Here is a 24048-nt window from a genome sequence, read left to right on the forward strand (position 1 = left end):
TTCTTTGTGTGAAATTTTGGTTCAGTGATCACTTTCTATCAGCTTGCTGGAACAACTGAGGATAAAGGAGATAAAAGAACCTTGCTTTCACATCTCATGTTACCGACTTACATTCTCCAAACAGAAATTTCAGAATTGGTTGTGGTCCAAATACACATAAATTATATTAAGCTCTTCGTTGCTTAGGTAAATAAATGACTTGCCAAAATATTTTGCATTGGTGTCATCTATATTTTAAACTTGGTTAGCATCATGGACAGGTATTATTGATGTTATTATTGGTATTGCCACATGTCTGATAACACTCACCTCCTGGCCAGATTTCCCAGAATTTTCTGAGTGTAAGGATTCAATTTCCCCCTCAACCATGGCAGCTTCTAGGCACTCATGAAGATCTTTGAAGCCATTAACTTGAAGTGGATACTGGCCAAACATCTCTGTATTTTCAAATTTCTTCCCTTATCAGAAGAGGGAGGTATAAGATTTCAACAGGAAACATACAAAGTCAACACTACTTCTGAACTGTAAAGTTGTTTTTAAACATGGCCCAACTGATCTATTAAACATGATTTCAAATGTCTGCTGCAAGTGAACCACTGTATGTGACATGTGGAAATTTTAATTAAATGTTGGACTCCATCCTCCCTCCCAAACAAAAATTCTCAGAATGTACAAACTGGGCAAATATATGTTTCTGCACATTCTATAATAAAAAGTTAAGTGGGACCTTTTCATGTGGGTTGGGGGGAGGAATCCTTTCTAAAACCATCTTAAGGCTACTTTAGGGCTTAGGTTAAGATTTTAGGTGCTTCTTGCTTAACAATGACAAACACTCTACTTCCAGTTCTTTAGCAACTGCATTTATGAAATTTGGTAACATGATCAGAGGAGGCTTGAGGATCATGGAATGGCAGGTCGCCCACTCCAGATTTAACTCTTAAACTATCCAATAATGTTCTTTTGCTCTTGAACAACAGATGTTTTGTTCAGTTGAGCTATGTGCTAAAAGGCACTGTTCCATGCAAAGAGCATTAAAATGTTAATAAGAGAATTGAACTACAAATATATGCCTACTCAACAGTAGTACCTTCAAGAAATCCAGCTGCTAAAAATCGTCCGTAAAACAGCTCTACCATTGGGTTCTTTGGCTTCTCTCCATTCCTAAAGATACAATATCTTGGTTAAAAAGTAAGTACAAATTTTGCCTTGAAGTAAACATATTTTCCTTATATGTTAATCAAATGGTTGCACATGAACATCTGCATTCAATGGAACTATCTTTAATCTATTATATTCATAACTTATTGTAGCCAATTTTAATTAATTTGAGGATAATTTCATCATCATCATCATCATCATCATGAAATTAGTATCCAGATTTTCAACCAGAATCCATGAAGTGGTTTCCAACTGTATTCAAATATTAATTTCTGTAAACTATTTCACTTCAAGTAGGCCAAATAATTTCCCTACATATGGAAAGTGGTATTTATAATACATTTGATAAAGTGAAGCAAGAATATACTACTCCTAAGCTGATCTAGAAATAACTGCACAATGTATCGTCTACTCCTTTCACAATACTCTGGAAGAAGAGACAGCAATCCAGGCAATCTAGGACAAGAATATGGTGGTACATATGCCTGCTTCACTCTTCTCACAGTTGATGTTACATGACTGTACCACTAACATTTTTCATCTAAACTACTCTTATTTTAAAATATTGTATTGTATTGTATTTCACTGTCATAATAGGATTACAAGAATACAGGTAGTGCTTGCTTAACAACCATTCGTTTAGTGATGGTTCCAACTTACAATGGTGCTGAAAAAACCGACCTACGACTGGTTCTCACACCTACGAGTGTGAGGACCAGCATACCTGAGGTCATGTGATCACGATTTGGGCGCTTGGCAACTGTTTTGCATTTATGACCACTGCAGTGTCTCGTGGTCACGCGATCGCCATTTTCGACCTCCTCGGACATCTTCTGGCAAGCAAAATCAATGGGAAACTATGTGATTCACTTAACGACCACATGGTTTGCTTAATGCCCATGATGATTCACTTAATGGCCGCCACAAAAAGGTCATAACATTGGGTCGGATTCGCTTAATTATCTCTTTGCTTAGCAACCGAAATTTCGGTCCCAACTGTGGTCATTAAGCGAGGACTACTTGTAGGACTACATGAGATTTCTGACATTAAACACTGAGTGGATGATACATTAAAAGACACTCAATCATAAATTAGCCTTTAGGTTATTACAAGAGTTACTTACTGTTCCTCTTCAGCCTGGATTTGAAAGGCATCTTCCAACCAATCCAACAACTTATGTGTGAATTCACTGACATCTTGCTGTTGAGAAAGAATCAACAAACACAGATATAGAAGAATAAATATAGGAAAAATCCCTGGAAAGAATGTGCAAGATTTGGCAGTGCAAAAGGCACTATAGTAAACAAACATGAAAAACTAACAGGATTTTGCCATTGGGGAACTAACAAAGGTTTGGCATTGGAGTTCACTGGGGAGTTCCTAATATATTTCCTAGTCTGAAATTGGATTAATAAAGTATAAATAAAAGTGTTTTCATTGGTGGCAATGAAGAAAGAAATAGAAATTCAGATGAACAAAAATGACTACAGTCATGATATGCAATGCTCATGGCATATTTCTACAACTGTCCCAAAATAGCTTGGCATATATTTGTAGCACACACATTACTTGAAGAAAAAGTACAATGAATGGAGCACTAAGTGGCCAACTCATTAAAGTGGATTATATTCTACTAGACCAAGAGCTGAAAGATGAAACAAATCTCTACAAGGAAGAGCATAAAGTGAAAATACAAGCCCAGGAGACAAGAGCAACAATCAGAAACAAGACAATAAGATCTTCTGCACCTCATGGAAGAGAAAGACTTCAAGCCGTTAAGAGAAAAAAATAAAAATTACAGGAGACAGAGTAGAATTTGCAAAACAGAGAATGTAGCTGAGCCCTGAATGAATACAAAGTTATGGTGACTGGTGACTCACTGGTATGAGGAGCAGAAATGTGTGGTGGTTAGGCCGTTAGGTGAAGGGACCTCTTTATCAAAAGCAAATATTAGGGAAATGACAGAAGTATTAAATCGACTGATGATTGTCACTGTTGCAAATACATTTGGGCAAAAATGATACTGTGTAATGGTCTGTGAGAATGTCCTTGAGAGACAGGAGGAGGAGCTGCAGACAAGGCAACAGTGAGATAAGAGGCAGCTTATCCACAGAAGGAATGGTACTGTTGATGTCAGCCCTTCAAGGTAGTAGTCCAGACAAGAAGTGGCAAGCAGGAGTGCTTCTTTATTGTAAGATTGCAAGTAACATAATCATTCAAGTCTGAAAGCATCTCACGTTCATTTCACCCCTTGCCTTTACAGTCCAAGAAACTACAGAGGGTCCCTTCTGAGATGTTTGCCACACCCCATTCCTTCTTAGAGCTAAGCTGCCTCTTATCTGATTGTTGCCTAGTCTTCAGCTCCTCCTCCTTCTCCTCCTCTGTCTCAAGGACATTCTCACCAACCATTACATACTGTTTAAAGTAGCCACACTCACATCACAGTAACTTGAAATATCTAGAAAGTAAAATCCTGAAGCTTCAGCTATGGTTCTCCTCCATAATTTAGGTCCATGAAAAGGACTGGAAATAGAATATAACTACTAGCTTCAGAAAGGATGTGGATAAGAGAGATTTGGTTTTTCAATCATGGCCTATCATCCAAAGAAATGTGTAGGAAGGATTGATGGCATAAAATGGATTATACCTCAAAAGGATTGGTAAAATGGTCTTTTGCAGAAAGATAAACTCTGAATTGTATCTTGTTATTGCATTGAGGATCATCCCATGCAATAAGGACAAAGATTTATGCTCTGTCCAAGGAAGTAAGCATGTTCTTCCATTAGGACAAACCCATTAAACCAAAAATAAGGAAAAATATGGGCCTACAAAATTCATAGCCTTTGTTGAATATATACTAATTGCCCAGAGTCTAGGAAATAAGAAAGATGAATATGAGCTCATAGTACAGAAAGGCAGTATGATTTAACATAACTAAAAACTGCTTGGAAGACTCCCATGGGTTACAGCAAGTGAAGGACACAATTCGTTAAAAGGAACAGAAGCATCAGAAAGGGAGGAGTTACCTACATCCTAAAAATATCCATGTATGCTCAGAAAACTATATGAATGACTTTGGAGATAAATCTGGATTTTTTTAAAAAATGGAAGAATAAACAAAGTCTTGATGGAATTTACTAACACTCACTCAACTAAGGAAATCTGTAGTCTTCCATAAGCAACTACACATTTTTCAAAAAGACATAAAGTAATAGTGATGGGGGATGTATCTGTAATCTACGAGTACTGTCCTTCCAGAAAATGCAAACGATTTTCTCTAACAGAGATGGAAAAAGCCAAGAAGGTCAGCTATTCTTTACTTGACTGTAACCAGTATGAAAGATCAAGTTCATTGCAAGTAACAAGAACGCTAGCATAAAATGCTAGAATTTTAAAGGAAGCTAAAGCCTAGTATAGTTGAACACACATCGTTGATTTCAGGAAATTGTATTTTAATCAACCTTTAACTTATTTAAGTAAGATTCCATAGCAAGAGTAGTTAACAAGAAACAGCACTGAATGCAGGTAGAAGTTGCTAAAACAGGAGCTATTAGACGCACAATTACAAACAATTCCAATGAGGAGGGGAAAAAAAGAGGAAGTCAGTAGCAGAATTAAATGTGATTGAGCAAAAAGATTACATGAAGATAGAAAAAAATACAGATTCTTGTCTTCAGAACATTCAGGAATTCAAGAGGTAGAACAAGGTAGATTACCAAGGAACAATACACCAGGTAGCTCATTTTTCCAGCTGTACTGGAAAACCTAGAGCATGAAAACATCTCCAAAGGATGCTAAGCTAAGTTCACAAACAAAATGCTAAGAACAACCAAAAGTACATTTTCACACAGGTTTAAAATAAAGAAAGCTAATATTCAGCTGCATCCCAGAATACTGAAGGAATGTGTTCTTGATATGGTTGAAATTTTATTTATCATCTTTGGGAAATCTGGAAGAAAAGCAAAGTGCCCAATGACCGAAAACCAAGTATTTTTTCTATCTTTAAGGAAAGACACAGACCGCTGAGAAGACTCAAGAGCAGATCATAAAGATATAGATCTGTAAGCACCATGGAAACAAAGCATTAACATGTCATAAACAATTCCTGATAGAATAAACTAGTCTCTTTTTAATTGGGCAAGTTAATAGATTACAGTAGCGCTATAGGTTTAATATATATTGATTTCAGCAAAGAATCTAATAAAGTACCCCACAATATTCTGATTACAAAACTATTTAAACGTGGCTGGTTGACATGACAATATAACTGATTCGAATCGCACACAGAAAACGTTCATCAATCATTCCTTATTAAATTTGAGACATGTAACTAGTTGGGTGCCACAAAGTTCAGTCCTAGATGAGTACTTTATGTACTTATCAACATTTCTATTAATGATCTGGAAAAATGATAGAAGGAAAATTTATCAAATCTGCAGATTTGATGAATTTAACAGTATAGATATTATCCTACAAGACAGAATAAAAATAAAAATCTTGGAACTACTCAGTATTTGAGACAGATACTCTTCTCCCACTTATTGGATGCTGTTCTGGATGCTTTAATTTGAACTTAGAGTCCTATAAGGAATAAGATGGTGGACTTGGCAGCCTATATAGCTTTCTACCTCTGTGGTTCTATCTAAAAGAAAAGAAGAAAATCACCCCACAAAATGAAAATGAACACATTCACAAATTTATTAATTTCTGGACAAACTGACAATTATCTTAGCGAAATCCCTCATTAGTTGCATTAATAATTAACTGATACATTAAAAAAAACCTGTCTGAGACTCTCATGAGCTAAAAGTATTTTTGGTAATTTTTTATTTGTTATCATTTCCTCAACCATATTTTTGATTGCTATTTCTATTTAAAGTAAGATAGAAAGCACTTAAATTACCTGCTGAGAATCATTTGATTTAAATGCATCTTTAAGAATTTCAACAGCTCTTGATGGGTCAACATATTTTCTTTTCGAGCCAACAAGAAGTGCAAATAGGTATCTTAATTCACGCATAAAAGGTAAATTTCTATGTTCCTGCATTTGAAATAGTTATAAATAATGAATTTTGTATTTTTATGAAACTGTAAGAAGTACTGCTATAAATCAATTATTCCACTCTCTTCAAAAAGGCTAAATATGTTCTCTTCACTAATATGATAATGAATATTACCAAAATCCAATACAGCTATATATTTTAGAGTAAACCATTATTTCTTTTCTACATAAAAAAAAAAATCAACAAGCTTGATTAGCTTATTGATCAGCAAACTATTATTCATTTATTATTTGTCTATCCCTGCCTTTATACTCCAGGTCACTGACAAAAGCTAACAATCAGCAATAAGCTATAAAGAAGTTAAAAGCCAGCAAAAAGAACACCCAAAATCAATTTCTTATTACAGATTAATTCAAAGTTGTAGTCCCTTGCTTTACAGTAAAACTTTGTGTTTCCATTAATTATCTCTGGACTACCATTTTAATAGCTTGCTAGTTATACATCTACTATTATCTTAGTTGTTGTTGTTTTTAGATCAGCAGTAATTTCACATTGGAAATCTCTGGGAGAAAACGGAAACAAATTGTTTCTCTCATTAGCGTTACTCTAAATAAACAACTATAAAACTAACACTGACGTACAGTCAAGGTATCTGGCATGCTGCAGATGGTCCCAACTGAGAGACAGGTAGTCCTCACTTAATGAAAATTCATTCAGCGACTGTGCGAAGTTACAACAGCGCTGAACAAATGATAGTTACAAGTGGTCCTCAAAGTTACAGCTGTTGCAGCACCCTGCTATGATCAATATTTTGGGCACTTGGCAGCCCAGCCACATTTACGATTGCAGCATGCGCTTCAACTCCCCCCTCCTATCTCCCCCACATCTGTGCCCTTTTGGCTGCCCTGCACTCCACTACTGCTTACCCCTGCTGACATTTTTACTCCCCCAGCTGACCATTGCCATCTTCTTCCTCCTCCTGACAAGACATGCCTGGCCAAGGCAGCTGCTGGCCCTTCACATGGAGGTGTCATCAGCACTGGGAGGAAGAAGATGGCGAAGGTCAGCTGGGGTGGCGGGAGGGCAGCAGAGGAAGGCAGTGGCAGAGTGCAGGGCAGCCTAAAGGGCAGAGATGGGGAGAGAGAGGTGGGTGAGGGAAGTTGAAGCGGAGGCAAGCTGAGCAGGGCAGAAGCATGAGGTCCTCGCCTAATGACTGCAACCAGGACTACTGGAACTGCCGTTGCTAAGTGATATAGTCATGTGATGTTTTGCCTAACAACCGCTTCGCTTAGTGGCAGAAATTCCAATCCCAATTAGGGTCATTGTGAGGACTACTTGCAGTGTTATCTTGTTAGCCTTTAAAGTGCTGTAAAATCTTTTGTAAACTTCCCAGCTAGCACATTATCACCTCTTCCTATCTCTTCAAAATATTATTTACATATATACATATATGCATACGTACATACCTATATACAATAGAAATATTATCAGAAGAGTACTCTAAGGTATTACTTTTCTTGTCAATACTACACAATAAATCTGACAATACACTGCAACTGCCTACTGCCACACAGTGTGTTATTCAATTGTCAATCTATAGTCTTCCAATTATACCTTTTGGTTTCGGGGAAGATCTTGAGCACTTGCCGGTAGATTGTAATTCAAGACTAGCCTTCGAAATTCTAGCAGGTTAAATAATGACTGAAAAAAAGGAAATATAGATTTAGGTAAAATACCTAGAAAATGTGTTGCATATAATCTTAAAAAAACCTGAAAAGCAAAGAATTGGTTCTTGGTATAGGCCACATGTGATGCTTCTTATTTTTAAAAAAAAAAAAATATCTGAAAAATTCAAGCTGACAAAGAACGAACTGCTTAGCATTTATTCACACTGTAGTTCAAAAGGCAGCCATGTGATCCCAGGACAAGATGTTGAAGTTTCCAACAGGTGCTATATGGATGCCCATGCATATTCTAAAGTCCGAGATAGAAGACTGAACAGATGTATTTTATGCTTGCTTGAAAGCCCATTAAAATGTATGATAAATCTAATCACTATTCCAACATATTTTTATTTTTAAAATCTTAATTATAACCAACAAAGTTATTTTGAATTGTGGGGGGGGGGATCTTGTATGAGTTGGGGACCCCTACCCTGAATTATATTTGGATGTTTCTGATTCCTTGGTAGCCATTAAATCTGTTTAATTATTATTAGTTTACCCTTTTGTTACAGTTTTACTATTTTAATTCTCTTACAGAGAAAAGGGAATGTTAAGATGCTCAGAGTCCTTCTGATGGGAATTGCCTATAAACTCCAATAAATAAATAGTTGCGATTATTTGGAAGTAAGTCCCATTGAATTAAAGTGAGAAGATATATTTAAAGTTGTCCTATGTATAAGTGTAACTATAGGATTGCATTATAAGCAGCACCTAGCTTACCTTAGTTTATTTCAAAAAACTAAACCAGGTAGAATCTGATTAGTACTTAGAGTGGAGATCATCCAAGGAGACTTTATTGATTGACCATATTCCAAATATGAACACGTTTTTCTAAATTATATTCAACACATGTGACTTGAGAAAACATACTTACAAATAGGTAACAACTCTGCATGTTTTACTTGGAAGCAAGATTCAGTAAATTCAACTCAGATCATGAAAAAATGCATTAGAATGAAGTGGCATAGGTATTAAAAACCACTTCAAATATAGAGATAAATTTATTATTTCTACTCTTCTAATGTAATATAGGTAGTCCTCAAGTTACGACCATTCATTCAGCAACCATTCAAAGTTATGACAGCACTGAACGAAGGGAGTAACAACTGGTCCTTGAGTTCTGGCTGATGCAGCACCCCTGTGGTCATGTGAACAAAATAACCAGCTCACACTTTTGACTGGTTGCAGCATCCTGCGGTCATGTGATTGCCATTTGCGACTTTCCCTGCTGGCTTCCCACAAGCAAAGTCAATGGGGAAGCCAGCAGGGAAGGTTTTAAGTCGCTTGGGTAAGTCTACCACCTCTAGCCTTTCTTCGCTCACAAGCACGTACCCCGCACCCTTTCCCTGGCCTACCTGTCCTTGCACACACACACCCTGTTCTCTCTTTCCCTGGCCTCCCTGTGCTCACAAGCACCCTACACTCTTTTTCCCTGGCTTTCCTGCACTTGCACGCATGCACCCTGCACCTCCTTTCCCAGTCTCCCTGCGCTCGCCTGTACCCCACACGCTGTTTCCCCAGCCTTCCTGTACTCGTGCTGCACCACAGCACCCCGTCCCCAACTTGTTTCTGGCCTGCACTGGGCCTCCCCCACCCCTCTGTGGCACCCCACAGTCTTTACCTGGGACTCTGTTTCCCAGCTTCCTGCTTAACAATCTACATGTCTGGGGTTATGACAACAACTAGGACTGCCTGGATTGCCATCACTAAGTAATGCAGTCATGTGACATCATGCTTTACAACTGCACTGCTTAGCAACAGCAATTCTGGTCCCAATTGCAGTTGTAACTTGAGGGTTACCTGTACACAATGTGAGCTTCCAACATTTTTGAGCTAACTGGGGTCTACATGAAAGCCACAGCTTGTATTTCAGAAAAAGCAGACAAAGAAATATTATGTACTGTCAATGGTTCTGCCTTTCCTGCTTTTTTTTTTGAGGAAAGGAATAAATGAGTGGATTCAGAAGGACAATGGACACAAAATCCAGTATGCTAACCTTACATAGTTACACATATAGAACCTTACATATCTATACATATAGAATCCAAATAGATATCCAGATACATGAAAATAATTCATTTAACTATTTTATTCATATCAATCACATAAGTAATTTACCAATAGAAAAGCCTGAATGTAAGAACAAATTAGGAATCCATTTTTGTCACTGTAATATTTTCAATAAAGTGTTGCTGGAAATACATTTGGTTACTAAAGAATCTCTTCTGTGGATGCTTAACAAATTAAAATTGAACTGGCAGAGGAAAGCATTCAAAAAGGACAAGTGACATATAATGAGCATATTTGCACTTTTAATTGTCCATCAATAAGCTTTTTACCCCCAAAAAATATGATATGGTACTTTTAAAAATATTCTTTACAACATTTTCCTGCATTAAATGTAAGAGAAAGGAATGAAAAGAGGGAAAAAGGTTAAGAAACTGAGATTGATGCCAAATGTTATCTGTTGTCAAGAAAGAGGAGTTATTCTTGTTGGCTACATAATTATGAGGGACAAAAAAGGCAGTGACTGTACAAAGATGGGAATTTAAAACAGTTTTTAATATAATCTTTGAAAAAATCTTATCCTCAGATTAAACACTGATTTATAAATATATAACAAAATTAGATAAAGTTAGATATAGATACCTAAGTTCTAAGCTTTAGTCAGCTATAAAATTTGTATAGAATCACATGGAATTAAGTCTTCAGGAAGAGATATAGATTCACAGATTTGTGCTGCCACATGGTATAACAGAATGTTGAAAGTAACTTTGGTTATCTGGCACACATGAACCTAGTGTTGAACAAAAATAAATTTTTGGCTCATGTTACAATGGTAAAAAAAAAAGGACATGATTCATATAAGCACATGCCAATGCAACTAATATTCCATTAAGCCATGTTTCCTAAGGGAAATCTTCATCTGTAGAATATGATTTTTGTTTTAATTTTAGTACTGTTCCACACAGCAACTCACTGATTAATAAAGGTAATGTTACACATTGCTGAACTCTACTACAATGTGTCAGATTTCAAGAGACCCAAGGAAAACATGAAATATTGTCACACAGTTGATGCAACCTAAGGAGTCTATCAATCTTCTGTTAAATAAATACTATAGTAGGTAATGTCCAAATTTATCACACATGAAGTAAATTAGGATACTTAGCTGAAACATTAGCCCACTATGCTTGGCAAATAAAAATGAAGAAACAAACCTATGCGTATGTATTTTTATTACCACAAAATTGCAATACTAATATACTTCTTTAAAATATCAATTTTTGAGATTATTATTATTATTCTATTTTTTACCATGTGGTGCTGAACAATAACTGCTATAAACTTTCTACCAGGTTTAAGTTAAATATTAGTTCTCAGTATATTTAAAAACTAAAGACATCTTTTCAAGCCTCCAATTCAGTTTCTACTTCTTAGCTACAAGATGTCATATAAGCTTTAAAAATATTGTGCCTTGTTCTCTACATGACAAGATAACAGAGTCATCAAAATGACAGAGTCCACTGGAGTTGGGTGGCTATAATAAATCTGAATTAATAGACAAATAAAAGATAATACCATCACAAGAAAAAAGTTTGGGCTTCATATGGGGAAAATGAGCACACTATTATTTATAGCCAAGGGTATACTTCAGCTGACACATACATGCATGCTGTATTTGTATCACAGAATGACTGAAGCTGCTACTTCTTGAATTTAGGCAAGACTTTTAAATATATTTCACAGAGCAACCATTCATATAGTCAGGAATCACCTACAGAAAGCCACAAGTTTATTGTCTGCAAGAAATACAGCTCCTTAAATTACTTGAGTATAGCTGTAATCATGGAATATATATTTTATGCTGTATTACATATTAAAGGATGTTCCCCAAAAAGCTCACAGCAATTATAAACCATGATATTATGACTCTAAAACAGGACTTAATATCTTTTACTATTTTATTTTCTAGTAGCTTAGAGTTCAAAACCAGGAAATACCAAAGTTATTATTTCCAGTGATCTCATGGTTCACTCCCAAATACCAAAACCTTTGATACATGTCCAAAATAACTGGCTATAGCATTAGAGTTGTTCAGTTTAGCATGATAATGATGCATGTAAACTCTAAACTGATTATTGAAGCAAAGCCTTAATATAGTTTCTGGTCTGATCCTTTCCCCAACAAAATACAATCTTGCTAAACAGAATGTATTGCATCACTTATTATCAAATAATTTTGATTTAATAACCCAATTCTTCAGTGTCTTAAAAAATAAAAATAGGTGTACATAACACTATCCGAGGGGGAGCTTTTTATATTCATTTCTGCATATCGGTATCTTTGTGCATTTCAAATACTTACTCTTCATTATGAAATACAACAGTTTAACAATAAATAAGTGAATACATATATTACCTGTATAACGGCACTGAACCAACATGTGTTACCAACATTTTTTAATCCCACTGGACAAATATCTTGTCGTTTTCTATCATATGGATTTGGAGAATCACTCCAGACTTCTGGATGGGTTCTTTTCAGACTTGCTTTGTTTTCTGCTATGCTGGCTTCTAGAACTCTTAGAAAACAAATGAAATAATTAGAAAAAAAGTCTAACAATTTGGATATATATCTTCACATATCTTTACCAAGACATGCTTATGTCTTTTAATAAAGTTTGTTAGTCAGAAAAGGTACTATCAGACTCTTCCTGATTTCCCCCATTCTACATAATCTAAATTATAAATTGAGCAATAGGTTATTTAATAATTATCTATATTAGACCATTATGGGTTATATTGAGCAAGGTTTTTTGTACATATATGTATGTAAAAAGGCCCTTGGATAGTCCAGAAGAAGTCAGTTATGATCTGAATGGAAATGGAATATTTCAGATTTCACCAAGAGAGTTTATTCTGGGATTGGCACATTTTGCATATTCTTAAAGGAGAATAAATACAGTTTTGCTATCTGACCTGCTGTGATTTTAAAAGCAAATTAGTAGAAATGTGCAAGAATACCTTAGCTTATGTTCTTTACATTACAGAAGAAACCTTTTATAACTACAAAGTAAACTCCCCAAATCCTTTTTCCCTTTCATTTAACTTCTCTTGAATATTATTTTATTGTTGTGAGACACAGTGTGGATTGTTTAGGTTGATTTTGGGAAATCTTAAGGCAATGAATTGTGACTTGTACAACATACTTTACAGATTTGCCTAATATGAATCTAACCACCATGCTTCATTGACAAACCAGGCTTAGTGCAATGTGTGATGTCAGACAGTGTACTTTTTCAGAAAGCATAAATCCATAAAACTCCACATTAAGGTAGGTCTGACCTAAATACAAGGATTTGGAAGAGAAATCAATAGCTAATGAGGTAGAAAAACCAGAAACTTTAATGCCAATACAGCTTAGCTTACTTCAACTTCTATGTAAATATTAGAGAATAAATTTTAGAATTTTCAGAATTTAGAGCACAATGCAATAAAACAAATTTTAAAAAAAGACCAAAGAGCAGGTAAGTTATCACATCTGTGTAAAACAACAAAGAAGATGTATTTGTTTTCTTTTTTTAAAAAAATCCTTCTTTTCATATATTTTACTTACTTACCTGCTAATGGCCTGTTCCTCATCTGTTATTCCAGTCTCCCTGAATGTCCTGTTTGATTCCTCCAAACTGAGAGCAATAGCTCTCTGTAGATCATCTTTGTCATCCCCTGTGAGATCAATTACATCTGGAAAGCAAAGCTAGGTTCCTCAACATTAAAAATGCACAGAATGAATAGCACAGAATATCAGCAATGATTAACAACTATCTTAGACCTGTCTCCACTATTCCCACAACATTTTACTTACCCCCCAGCAGTGTAGTATCATTCACTTGCATTCAAGATATGCAGTTATTAACTACATTAGAACTATCAATGGAGACTTCATTAGCTATTATATTTGATATCACTTTACCTCTCTACTGGCATAAACTTGCTTGCTCATGAAAACTCTCATCTGCATTAAGCCAAAGATGTCTGTCACCTTGAAACTGAAATATTTTAACAATAAATAAATAAATAATCAATCAATCAATCAGTAATACAGAACTCTGTCTAGGATGTCTACAGTAAAGCAATATTCAGTAGAAGGAAGACTAGAAGTGAAGAACAAGGAGTGTGAATAAATAACTATAAACAGAAAACTTCAGGCCACCATCTCATCAGGTAAATTCTCATCAAGTGATCAGCTTCATCATGGCTATTGTGCTGGTCTGGTATTTTTAACCCATTTATCATGAAGAATCTTTAAAGATCTAAACAGTATCATGCCTTCCAAAGTATTTGGATGTCCTCAGAAATCTGGGAAACTGAGAACCACTGGATCTCAAACAAACCCAGAAACAGACAAACAACTTCCTTACAATCAGATAATTTAATACATTTCTATAAACAAACAAAAAAGGGGTTTTAAAGCAATCCTACGCAATGACTGAAGGAGACCACAGCCATCTGGATTTTATTATATTTGGTAGCTCTGTGAAATTGTTTTATAGTGTGTTTTATACTGAAATTTTATTATATATTTATTGTTCTATATTGTAAACCGCCCAGAGTCCCTCCGGTCGGAGAAGATGGGAGGTGACAAATTTGATTGATTGATAGTCATTACAAACTTATGTTTGTCTAACCAAAGTGCTCCTTGCAACTTTTTTTTTTCCATTTCGTTTCTTTTGGAAACATTCTACCACAATAAAACAGACAATACTGAGTATTGTCAAATATGCAGAATCTGCTAAAATATGTCAAGGTCAAACTTTGTAGGTCTATCTACAATGAATATATACCTTTTTACTATCCTTCTTTCAAAACAAATATTTCTGCCAACCAAAAAATAAAATTGTTGGATTTCCCTTAACTGTCACATTTTATTGATCACACATACCTGAAATGAAATTCGAGATAAACAAAGGTTTACTTATAAATGTACGGAGTGCTTATTGATTCAAAGTTAGCGCTGAATGTTATACATCAATCAAAAATGGTTTGCATCAATATCATTTAACATGAAAGAGTTTTAAAAACATAAAATAAATTTGCTTTGTAACATTATGCACCCAAACTTTCAGTTTTATATTGCATAATACTGTAATGTTTAAAATGCATAAAATTAAAATGTTTACATAAAATTTAAAAGTGTTTGCTGTCCAGAAACAAGTAACAGTATGGCTATATTTCACTGTAATAATGATGAACATTGATTGCAATTCAGTGATTTTAACTACATCTGCACATGAACAAAAATGTATTAGCTGTCTGGATACAGGCAGCAAACAGTTGAATGTTTTTTTCTTCCTTCCTCAAAAGGAAGGAAAACGTGTACATGTGTACTACTGCACATAAAATAAAAAACATACAGAGAAAAATGCTATGTGTGAATAAGACCTTAGAATGTGACATACCTATATATTTTAATGACTTCTAGTTACTAAGAATCAATACATTTTCTAGAAAAATTTTCAGTGAAATCTTAAAAACTGTATCTTAATGCCAATCATCAGCCAGGAAAAATCAATTGTACTGCCACTATTTTTGGTACTGTTATAGTTTCCATTATTTTGAAAGTAGCATACGCAAATAATGAATGATGAAACCATAACAGCAATAAATACTCTCCCATTTCTGTTTTTGTTTCTTTTTTTCTTAAAAACAGCTAAGACTCTTCTCACTTTAGAAATTATATGGAATCTAAAGTATAGTCAGTAGTAAGTTTATTTATTCGGTCAATGACCAGCAAAATTAAAAAAAAACAAAACAAGTACAATCAGGAAATACAATAATAAACTACAAACTAACAAAATATAACACATAATAATACAGCATTCACTCTGCTATTACTGTATTAATATATTTGTTACCTTATGGGGTGAGCCTAAAACATTAGAAATTATATGGTAAGAACTTATAAAATAAAAGTAAAAATATATATCCCCTGACAATTTATCAATTAAAATATTTCAAATTTAAAAGTACTTTTTAAAATAGGGAGTTATTTCTTTGTCTAGATTTGTCTTATTTTCACTGCAGCAACACAGAATTTGGCAACTGTACACATAATGTAAGGTTTTAAATCCTGAAGTAGATAGTTCACGTAAAAATTATCTGGATACCCAGGGAGTTTTTCTATTAGGGGCAAAATGTAAGTTGACCTGATATCCCTATAAAATTACAGTGTAGCAGTACATGTAAAATGGTTTCTACTTCCTCTTCATCGCATGGGCAGATACACTCAGCTGTGGGGACTTTGTTGTATCTACCTTGGAGTAGTGCAGAGGGGAGAACACTGAATCTGGCTTTAAAGAATGCGATTCTCAACTTAGGAAATGTTAAATTTAGGAGATAACTTGCTGGTGGCATACGCCCCTATTTATCCAAATTCTGTTATGTTGTGGGAGCCTATTGAGTTCATTCTGGAACTCCATGTCCTTTATTCTTTGGATGACTTCTTGTTTGGCTTGATCATAGCCTAATGATATTAATAGAGGAGAGAGTCCGTACGAAGCCAGCTTATATTCTACCACCTACTTCCAGGGTGAAGAGAAATTATCTACTAGGACTAAAGAAGTAGACCAACTGGGAAAAAATGGATTTTTAGCTAATAATTTATCATCAGCTTCCAGGCCCTCACTTGGATTGACGGCATTCCTGTCTCAAGCCTTAACTGGGCATTTGATGTACCATTGGGTGCGGCCAAAATTGATGGCAGGAATTTGTTTGGACTGTTTCCTGTGGCACCGTCTTCATATAAATTCCTATTTATGCCCCATAAAGAATTTGAGCCAATGTTTTGGCCTCAAAAAGTTTTAGAGCTGCAGGTACTAAAATCTAAAGTATACATGAAATAAACTGGTAAGGAAAATACATTCAATAATATAAACCCAAAACAGTCTCAAAAATGTAATGGTATTTTCTGGAATATTAGCAAAATAAATAAAAAGACAAGTTTAAGCAAAGAAGGAATGAAAATGTATTATCAAATAAAACTCATAAATCTGTAGACATAAAAAGTTCATTAATGTACAGTACAAACTGAGACAGCAGCAGGTTTTTCTAGTTTCTTCAGTTGTGTAGTTATATGGTAAGAAAAAAACACTTACTTGTATCTGCCTGGCTTCCTACACTTATATATCTGTCATTGCCAGGAAGAGCTGTTTGATAATACGTTGCTTCTTCTTGCTGAGGAATCTTGGCATTCTTTGCAGTTAGGAGGGCTACTGCTAATTCTAGGTTCCCATTGCTATCCTTTAAATGCATAACAATGAATTATCAGTATACCATTTTATGAGCAGCTTCTAACATCAAGGCCAGGTACACTTAAATTTTGCCATGGATATAATTTTATGATTAGAAACCTAATCAACTTGAAAATAACTGTGATGAATAATATGAAAGAAGATAAACATGTTTAAGACAGAATACAATGAAAGCCAAACTTTAATCCAAAGATCTCCTGATTTAATATATCCATATTCTACAGTGGCAAATGAAACTGTTTAACGCCCAAGTTAGATGCTCCCCACAGTATACATGTTTCCTAAATAAAACATTTGCAAGGAGGTTTGAAATCAATCTTGTAACTTCAGTGCTGAACATGAATTTGAATAAACAATCAGTTAAGCACGTAGAAAAATCACAACTAAACACACCTATATGTCTATATTTAAAGCCAATGTTGTGGAGTGGTTAAGGTTAAGATGCTGAATTAGGAATGGGAAAATTAAGCTTTTAGTCCATGCTTAGTCATGGAAGCTCAATGAATGACTCTGGACCAGTCACTCTCTCTCAGCCCAACCTACCTCAGACAGTTTTGTTTGGCAAGGAAAAAAGGAGGGTATGTAACATGTCACCTTGATCTCCTCAAGGAAAGGTGTGAACAAAGTATGTACATTATATATATCTAGTTCTATAAAACATAGAATCCTAGAGTTTGAAGCTTCAATCCCTCTTCAGTGATCTTAGCTTCTAGTCTTTTGATCATCCCTGTTTCCTACCCTTGAACCTGTTTCATCTGCTCTGAATCCTCATTTATGTTACTCATTCTTTAACAGCTTCAAACTGTTGAACTTGTTATTTAGATTAGCAAGTTCAACTCCCTGCCCAGGCAGGAAGCTATATCAATGCCTCCCATACAGGTAATTGTCTAGCCTTTTCCTGAACACAACCAACAAAGGGAATACACCACTCAGTGGGCACCTAAGTCCATTGTCATACTGCTTTTACTCTTAGGAACATTTTCTATTATTTATCAGAAACTGCTTTCCTATCAGTTAAAACCATTAATTTGTATCCTGTATTGTGGAGCAAAGAGTACAGACTAGGTAACTTTCTTTAAGGTATTTGAAGAGTGTTATCATAACACCTACTCCAATTGTCTTTCAAGATACTTGAAGAGTGTTATCGTAACACCTACTCCAATTGTCTTTTCTCAAGGCTAAACATGCTCAATGCCTTCAATCCCTCTTCGATGATCTTAGCTTCTAGTCTTTTGATCATCCCTGTTGCCCATTCCTGAACCTGTTTCATGTTCTCTGAATCCTCATTTATGTTAGTCCTTCTTTAACAGCTTTTAAAGTATAGACACAGTGCTCATGGGCTGTTTCAGTCTTAGTATTATTAGTATAATAAGTATTGTCTAAGTATAGACAAAGGACATTAAATTCCCCAAGGCCCAATACATGATTTTAAAGTAAGATTTTCTTTATTTTACGTTCTGAAGTTTAATATAGATAGTAATAAAAGCTTATACTTTCTACGTCTGAGCAGCAAGTGGCTGCAGAGCCTTGAAGTATATGTAAACATGGGAAGAGAAAGATATGCCCTACCCATCATTTCAGATCTTTTAATCTTTCCATTCCAACGTGTGTGAAAAAAATTAGGAAAAGGGTGTGAGGCTCTTATGTGTTTGTCCATCTGTTTATCAGTAGTCTCTCTGAAAACAGAACCTCCCAGAACCAAATTTGGGAGAAGCTGGCAAAAAAACAAACAAAAAAAATAATTAAAAATCAGCCAGATCACACTAGAGGCTGAGGAAAAGGAAAAGCATAGAATATATCTGAGTTTTATTTCCTCAATTCACCTGCAGTTTCATCCTATTTTCAGGCCATTCAAATCCACCTTAGGATCTTATATTGAATTGTATTGTATTAAGCTCTGCTATTTAAATATAAATATAAATATATATATATTACTTTAAAAAATTTCAATTTAGACATGTAAAAATGTAAATATAATTATCTTTGAAAACCACTGTACCTTCCAGGCTTGCTGCAGTACTTGAGTGTCATTGATACCAGTGATTTCTCTCAGCTGATTCAGAAACGTCTGCTGGTGCTGAAGAATTAAAGAGCTGGTCAGCATAGAAGACAAATTAAAGCAAACAAACAAAAAAAAAGCTAGTTAGTGGAAGAAGAAAATACTAGATTTCTTTTCTCCTCTTTAAAGCAATGTGTCTAAGAATATCGAGGTGTACAGTTTGAAATTGGGAGCACAGGAAGGTTAGTTTAGAGAAGCTATTACAACTTCCATTATCTCCAGACAACATACCCATGATAAAGTACAATACAACTACTGTGACTCCTGCTATATCTGCACAAACTTCCACATCGTAGGTAGTGGCTGTATATACTTTTAGAATCAAAACCAAATTTGAGGTTTTAAAATTGCCTTTCCAAAATTCTAAATCATCAGCAAGCTAAAAATGAACTGAAGTTGCCAAGGAACCATAAAGTATCATAAAACAGCTTGAGAAAAAGACTGGTCCCCAAAATCCTTTTGTTTTATTTTAAGATGTGTAAGTCACTTTTCAAAATATAACTTTTGAAAGGGTAGCATATAACCTGTCATGAGCACTGATGGTGAGCAGGAGGGGGCCCCTATCCAGGGGGGAAAACGCATGCGTAGTACTGAGGAGTTGAGCAGCCATTCAAAGAGACACAGATCAGACCCGCCTTGACTTTTGGGGTTTATCTGTCTGGGTTTTCTCACGCTTCTTCAGTTTGTTAGGATTTTCTGTCTAATGTAGCAGTAATAAACACTAGAGACCTATTCCTCGTCTCAGCGTGGTTCCTGACTGTTAGGATATAACCCATATTTAAACTCCCAACAGTATTAAACTGTTAAGTAGAATGAACGAACAAAAAGAGTTTCTGTTCTATGGAATAAAAAATGGTATATGCCATTTACTTGTGTCAGTTTCAACTTACTTCATGGAAAATTGGAATTCTTCGGTAAAAAGTGAAGGGGGACCAATACTTTTGACTGCATCTGTAAAGGATTTTGAAAGCAGCTTGCTATATAGAGAAAGGTAAAGGTAAAGGCAGTACACTGTTGCCTTCTTTGAGTGATCTGAGACCCAGATTTTATAGATCCTGACTGAACTATAATTATAAAATTTATTTCCTAATACATGTAGTCTTCACTTAACAACCGCAATTGGGACTGGCAACTCAGTTGCTAAATGACATGGTCATTAAATGAAACATCACATGACTGCACAACTTACGTCAGTTCCGCTGTGGTTAAGTGAATCACCCATGGTCATTAAACATAATGTTATGTAACTGTGACTTGTGATTTTCTACTGGCTTCCCCACTGACTTTGTTAGAAGCCAGCTGTGATGGTTGCAAATGATGATCATGTAACCACAGGACACTGAGACCATTGTAAATGTGTGCCGGTTACCAAGCACCCAAATTGCAATTACATGACTGGGGGGATACTGCAACTGTCGTAAGTCTGAGGATCAGACATAAACCTATTTTTTCAATGTCACTATAAGTTTGAACAACTGTTAATCAGGGCAGTCATTAACTGAGGGCTACCTGTACAGTACCTTATTAAACTGAGTTACATATCCATAGCTTTCTACAAAATCTACATTTCAATATGTAATCTTAACAATCTTTAGAAGAATTATGTTCTTCCAGTCTTAATTGCATTAACATTTAACTAGGTGACAACCCTGGATGATCTCAGCTCTGGTTAGTAATTGAGCAGTGATCCCACTTGAAAATTCCAGGGCAGCTAAACTAGGAAGCAAAAAAACATCTCAAAATGAAGAAATCAAGTCACTTAGGTATTATGGCCAAGAAAATTGCATGGGAACAGTCTCCAGGAGACATTTAAATTGAGGGTATTAAAGTAAGATATTGAAACAAAAACAAAAGCTTGTTAAAAAAACAGCAGGTATTTTGTTTCTGTCATATCTACTTCTGCTCTGTGTTTATATAACTGTATCCTGTACCTTGTTTACAATTATTAATTCCTCAGAAATATTTCCTTTAAATATAGGTTTGCATAGATAGAAAATTATGGACTACATATCACTAATTCTGCAACTTCTCATTTTCTTGACTTAACATCTAGCTTTATCACCTGATTAAAAAAATCCATCTAGTCATAGCTAATTCTTTTTTATATAAACTGAGCACTCCTATTTATATATAAACAATGGTAAAATGTCAACCCAGCATGAAGGTATCATGTAGAGTTTCATTCTCCAGACTCAGTCAAGACTTTGCTAACTTTGTAACTGTGTGCTGCCTGTGTAATATGAAACATCAAACTTTCCCACATAGATTGCTAAAAGAGAATCAGTGGGTGCTAACATTATTCATTTAACAACTGCATGAAGCAAGTTCAGGACAAAGATAGGAACACTACACTGTCATAATCATAATAACAACAACCCATCTAGCCCCTGCCTAACAGCTGTGTTTGAATTCCACTTGCTGGAAATCCAGAGAGGAAAAGAACTATTGCCTTCTATGATTTTCTCATATACAACTGTAAGAAACTGGACACCAGAGAGGACTGGCAGTGTTTTTATAAGATTCAGAATAAGGTTTGGAAGTCTATTGTAGTACATTATTATTAAAAAATCATTATTTTAATTAATACATGGAGATTACATTCAATTATAGAATTTTTCAAATTCCATCTTTTAGAAATTAAAAAAAATGAAATTATAGAAAATTGAATGCTATGGTTTTAAATAGTTATTACTGCTTAATATTTAATTTGTAGGCATTAAGTAGCTATTTATTGTTAACAGTTGCTGTAAGAATAGACCTGTTAAATAATAATTTCATTATTTCCCTTTGTTCAAATTAAATATGTTTCCACAGCAGTATCTCTCTTATACATTATTTTACACATTTTAAATATTATTGAAAAATGGCATAGCATCCTCATGCCCATAAGGTGTTTTTAGTTACAAGTTCTCACAACACCTGAAATGTAAAACATGTAGAGGACATCTCCATGTTACCTAAAGGAACAAAAAAGTACTGAGTCATGGGACTTTTGAAAGGGGCTTTAAGAAAGTTTTCCCCAGAGTGTACCCTCAGATCTGTTGGACTATAGCTCCTGGAATTTTCTACCAGTCTCGCAAGTGCTTTTGCACAAGAAGGTCCATTCAATAGTAGGCTGTGTGTCTGAGTAGCCTGGCTCCTGTAATCACAGTTGACCAGCACTGGATATGCTCAAATGGAAATGGGATCTTCTTGCATTTACAAGATGCCGAGTTTGTCTCCAATTTGTGTTAGCTCCACTGAAAATATCAACACTTGCCTGGTATTGACAATAAAATTGCCCTGTCCTTTAAAACGTGATTGCGAAAAAAAACCCTTCTTCATCTGAACATGGATTGGAATAGGATCCAGTACCACTGCTGCTGAGTTTTGATCCTGAACTATTTATAACTTAGCTCAAGCCTAATTGGCCATGACATACACAAAATAAATATACCTGAAATTCAATATATTGAAATCTTTCCTGCAGTGTTTCTATTTACTACACTGGTGCAGCAGTCTATTAACCAAAACAGGTCTATTCTTACAGCAACTGTTAACAATAAATACCTGGTATTAATCTCATTAAACTAATTACAGATGAATCCAAGTTAAATGCTTTTATCTACAGCCATCAATGTTTTCACATGGATAAAGTGATCTTCTATTCTAGTACTGTAAAGTTAGTTGGTGACACTGTGATTACAGTGCTTTCTATACTTAGTTCAGAGGAGCAATACATATATGATTTCAAAGAAGTATCCTCCCAATCAAGATCCTTAATAACTTGGTATTTACAAAAATAAAATTTTGGGATGCATCAAGTCCCACAATTAAATTCCAGATTGTAGCCGAAACAAATATCCCAGATATAGGATTCAATCATATGATATAGAGTATAGTTAGTAGTTCTGTATGGGGGTCATATCAGAATGCAAAGATGTTGGGCTTCTGGTGGGGAATGGCGGACCGAACAGCTGTGCCTGCGAGCTCAGCAGGTGGAGTTGACAACGCGGCAACTTTTTTGGGGCTCAGGCAGGTTCTCCCAAAGCCCAAAAATGTTCTCTGGATAAAGGAGAATACCTGGAATCATCCCACCTGTCCTCTGGATGGCTGCTTGCAGCCAGAAGATCGCAAACAGTGTTCGCATTTGACTGGTAAGAGCTAGCTGTAAGGCGGGGACGTCATCACTTTCCAAGCCGCACTGTAGCCTTAAAGGGACACTAAGTCCAGCCGCCCCATTTCTAAAACACAAATTTGTATTTTTTTTAAGTATATGTACCACAAGAGAGGCTTTCTACAGCGAGGAGAAGCTGGTTCTCTTGGTGTTTATCATTATTTTGGGGATTACTTTTTTTTTTGTTTCTAAGTTTTGGATTCCATTTTCTTATCAAATACAAAGGAGGATTGAGAGTAAACAGTTGTCTTCCTGTCATTATTTTTGTACTAAATTTGAAGATATTAGCATTTTCCTACATGTTGAATCGGCTGATTTGAACCTTCAGCTGTTTTTACTTTCCCTTGAAAACTGTCTGCTTATCTCACTTGCACTTTGTGTAAACACACTCTGGGACTTTTCATAGCTTCAACTTTTGCTAGCTAAGCTCCTAGGGGGTGCCATAATCTACTGTGTGAGAACATGGAGGTTTTCAAACAGATTTTTTATGACTTCCACCAAGATTTTAAACAGATCTCTTCTGACTCTTCTGACTTCTATCAAGCTTTTATGCAAGATATTCAGGACATTGTGGAGAATATGAGACCTAAAACGTGCCATCAGTTGGGGATGTGGTGGATAAAATTGAGGAATT

The 24048-nt window shown here is 35.3% G+C and overlaps 1 protein-coding gene across 5 annotated transcripts in view; it reads right to left on the reverse strand.

Annotated features, from left to right (window-relative positions):
• The window catches only part of USP25 (ubiquitin specific peptidase 25), a 78508-nt gene that overhangs the window by 36830 nt on the left and 17630 nt on the right, over window positions 1–24048 (reverse strand). For 4 of the 5 annotated variants that reach the window (XM_063305479.1, XM_063305480.1, XM_063305476.1 and 1 more), the window contains exons 2-10: window positions 19199–19276; window positions 17044–17188; window positions 13510–13633; window positions 12309–12471; window positions 7777–7863; window positions 6063–6200; window positions 2283–2359; window positions 1088–1161; window positions 310–458 (exon numbers count right to left, since the gene is read on the reverse strand). In XM_063305479.1, the coding sequence (XP_063161549.1) occupies window positions 310–458; window positions 1088–1161; window positions 2283–2359; window positions 6063–6200; window positions 7777–7863; window positions 12309–12471; window positions 13510–13633; window positions 17044–17188; window positions 19199–19276 (1035 nt within the window). Of the gene's footprint in view, window positions 1–309; window positions 459–1087; window positions 1162–2282; window positions 2360–6062; window positions 6201–7776; window positions 7864–12308; window positions 12472–13509; window positions 13634–17043; window positions 17189–19198; window positions 19293–24048 lie in introns of all 5 variants that reach the window. The other variant, XM_063305477.1, reaches the window with a different exon arrangement.

This window comes from Candoia aspera, chromosome 5 (assembly GCF_035149785.1).
Source record: "Candoia aspera isolate rCanAsp1 chromosome 5, rCanAsp1.hap2, whole genome shotgun sequence".
Taxonomy (NCBI): Eukaryota; Metazoa; Chordata; class Lepidosauria; order Squamata; family Boidae; genus Candoia; species Candoia aspera.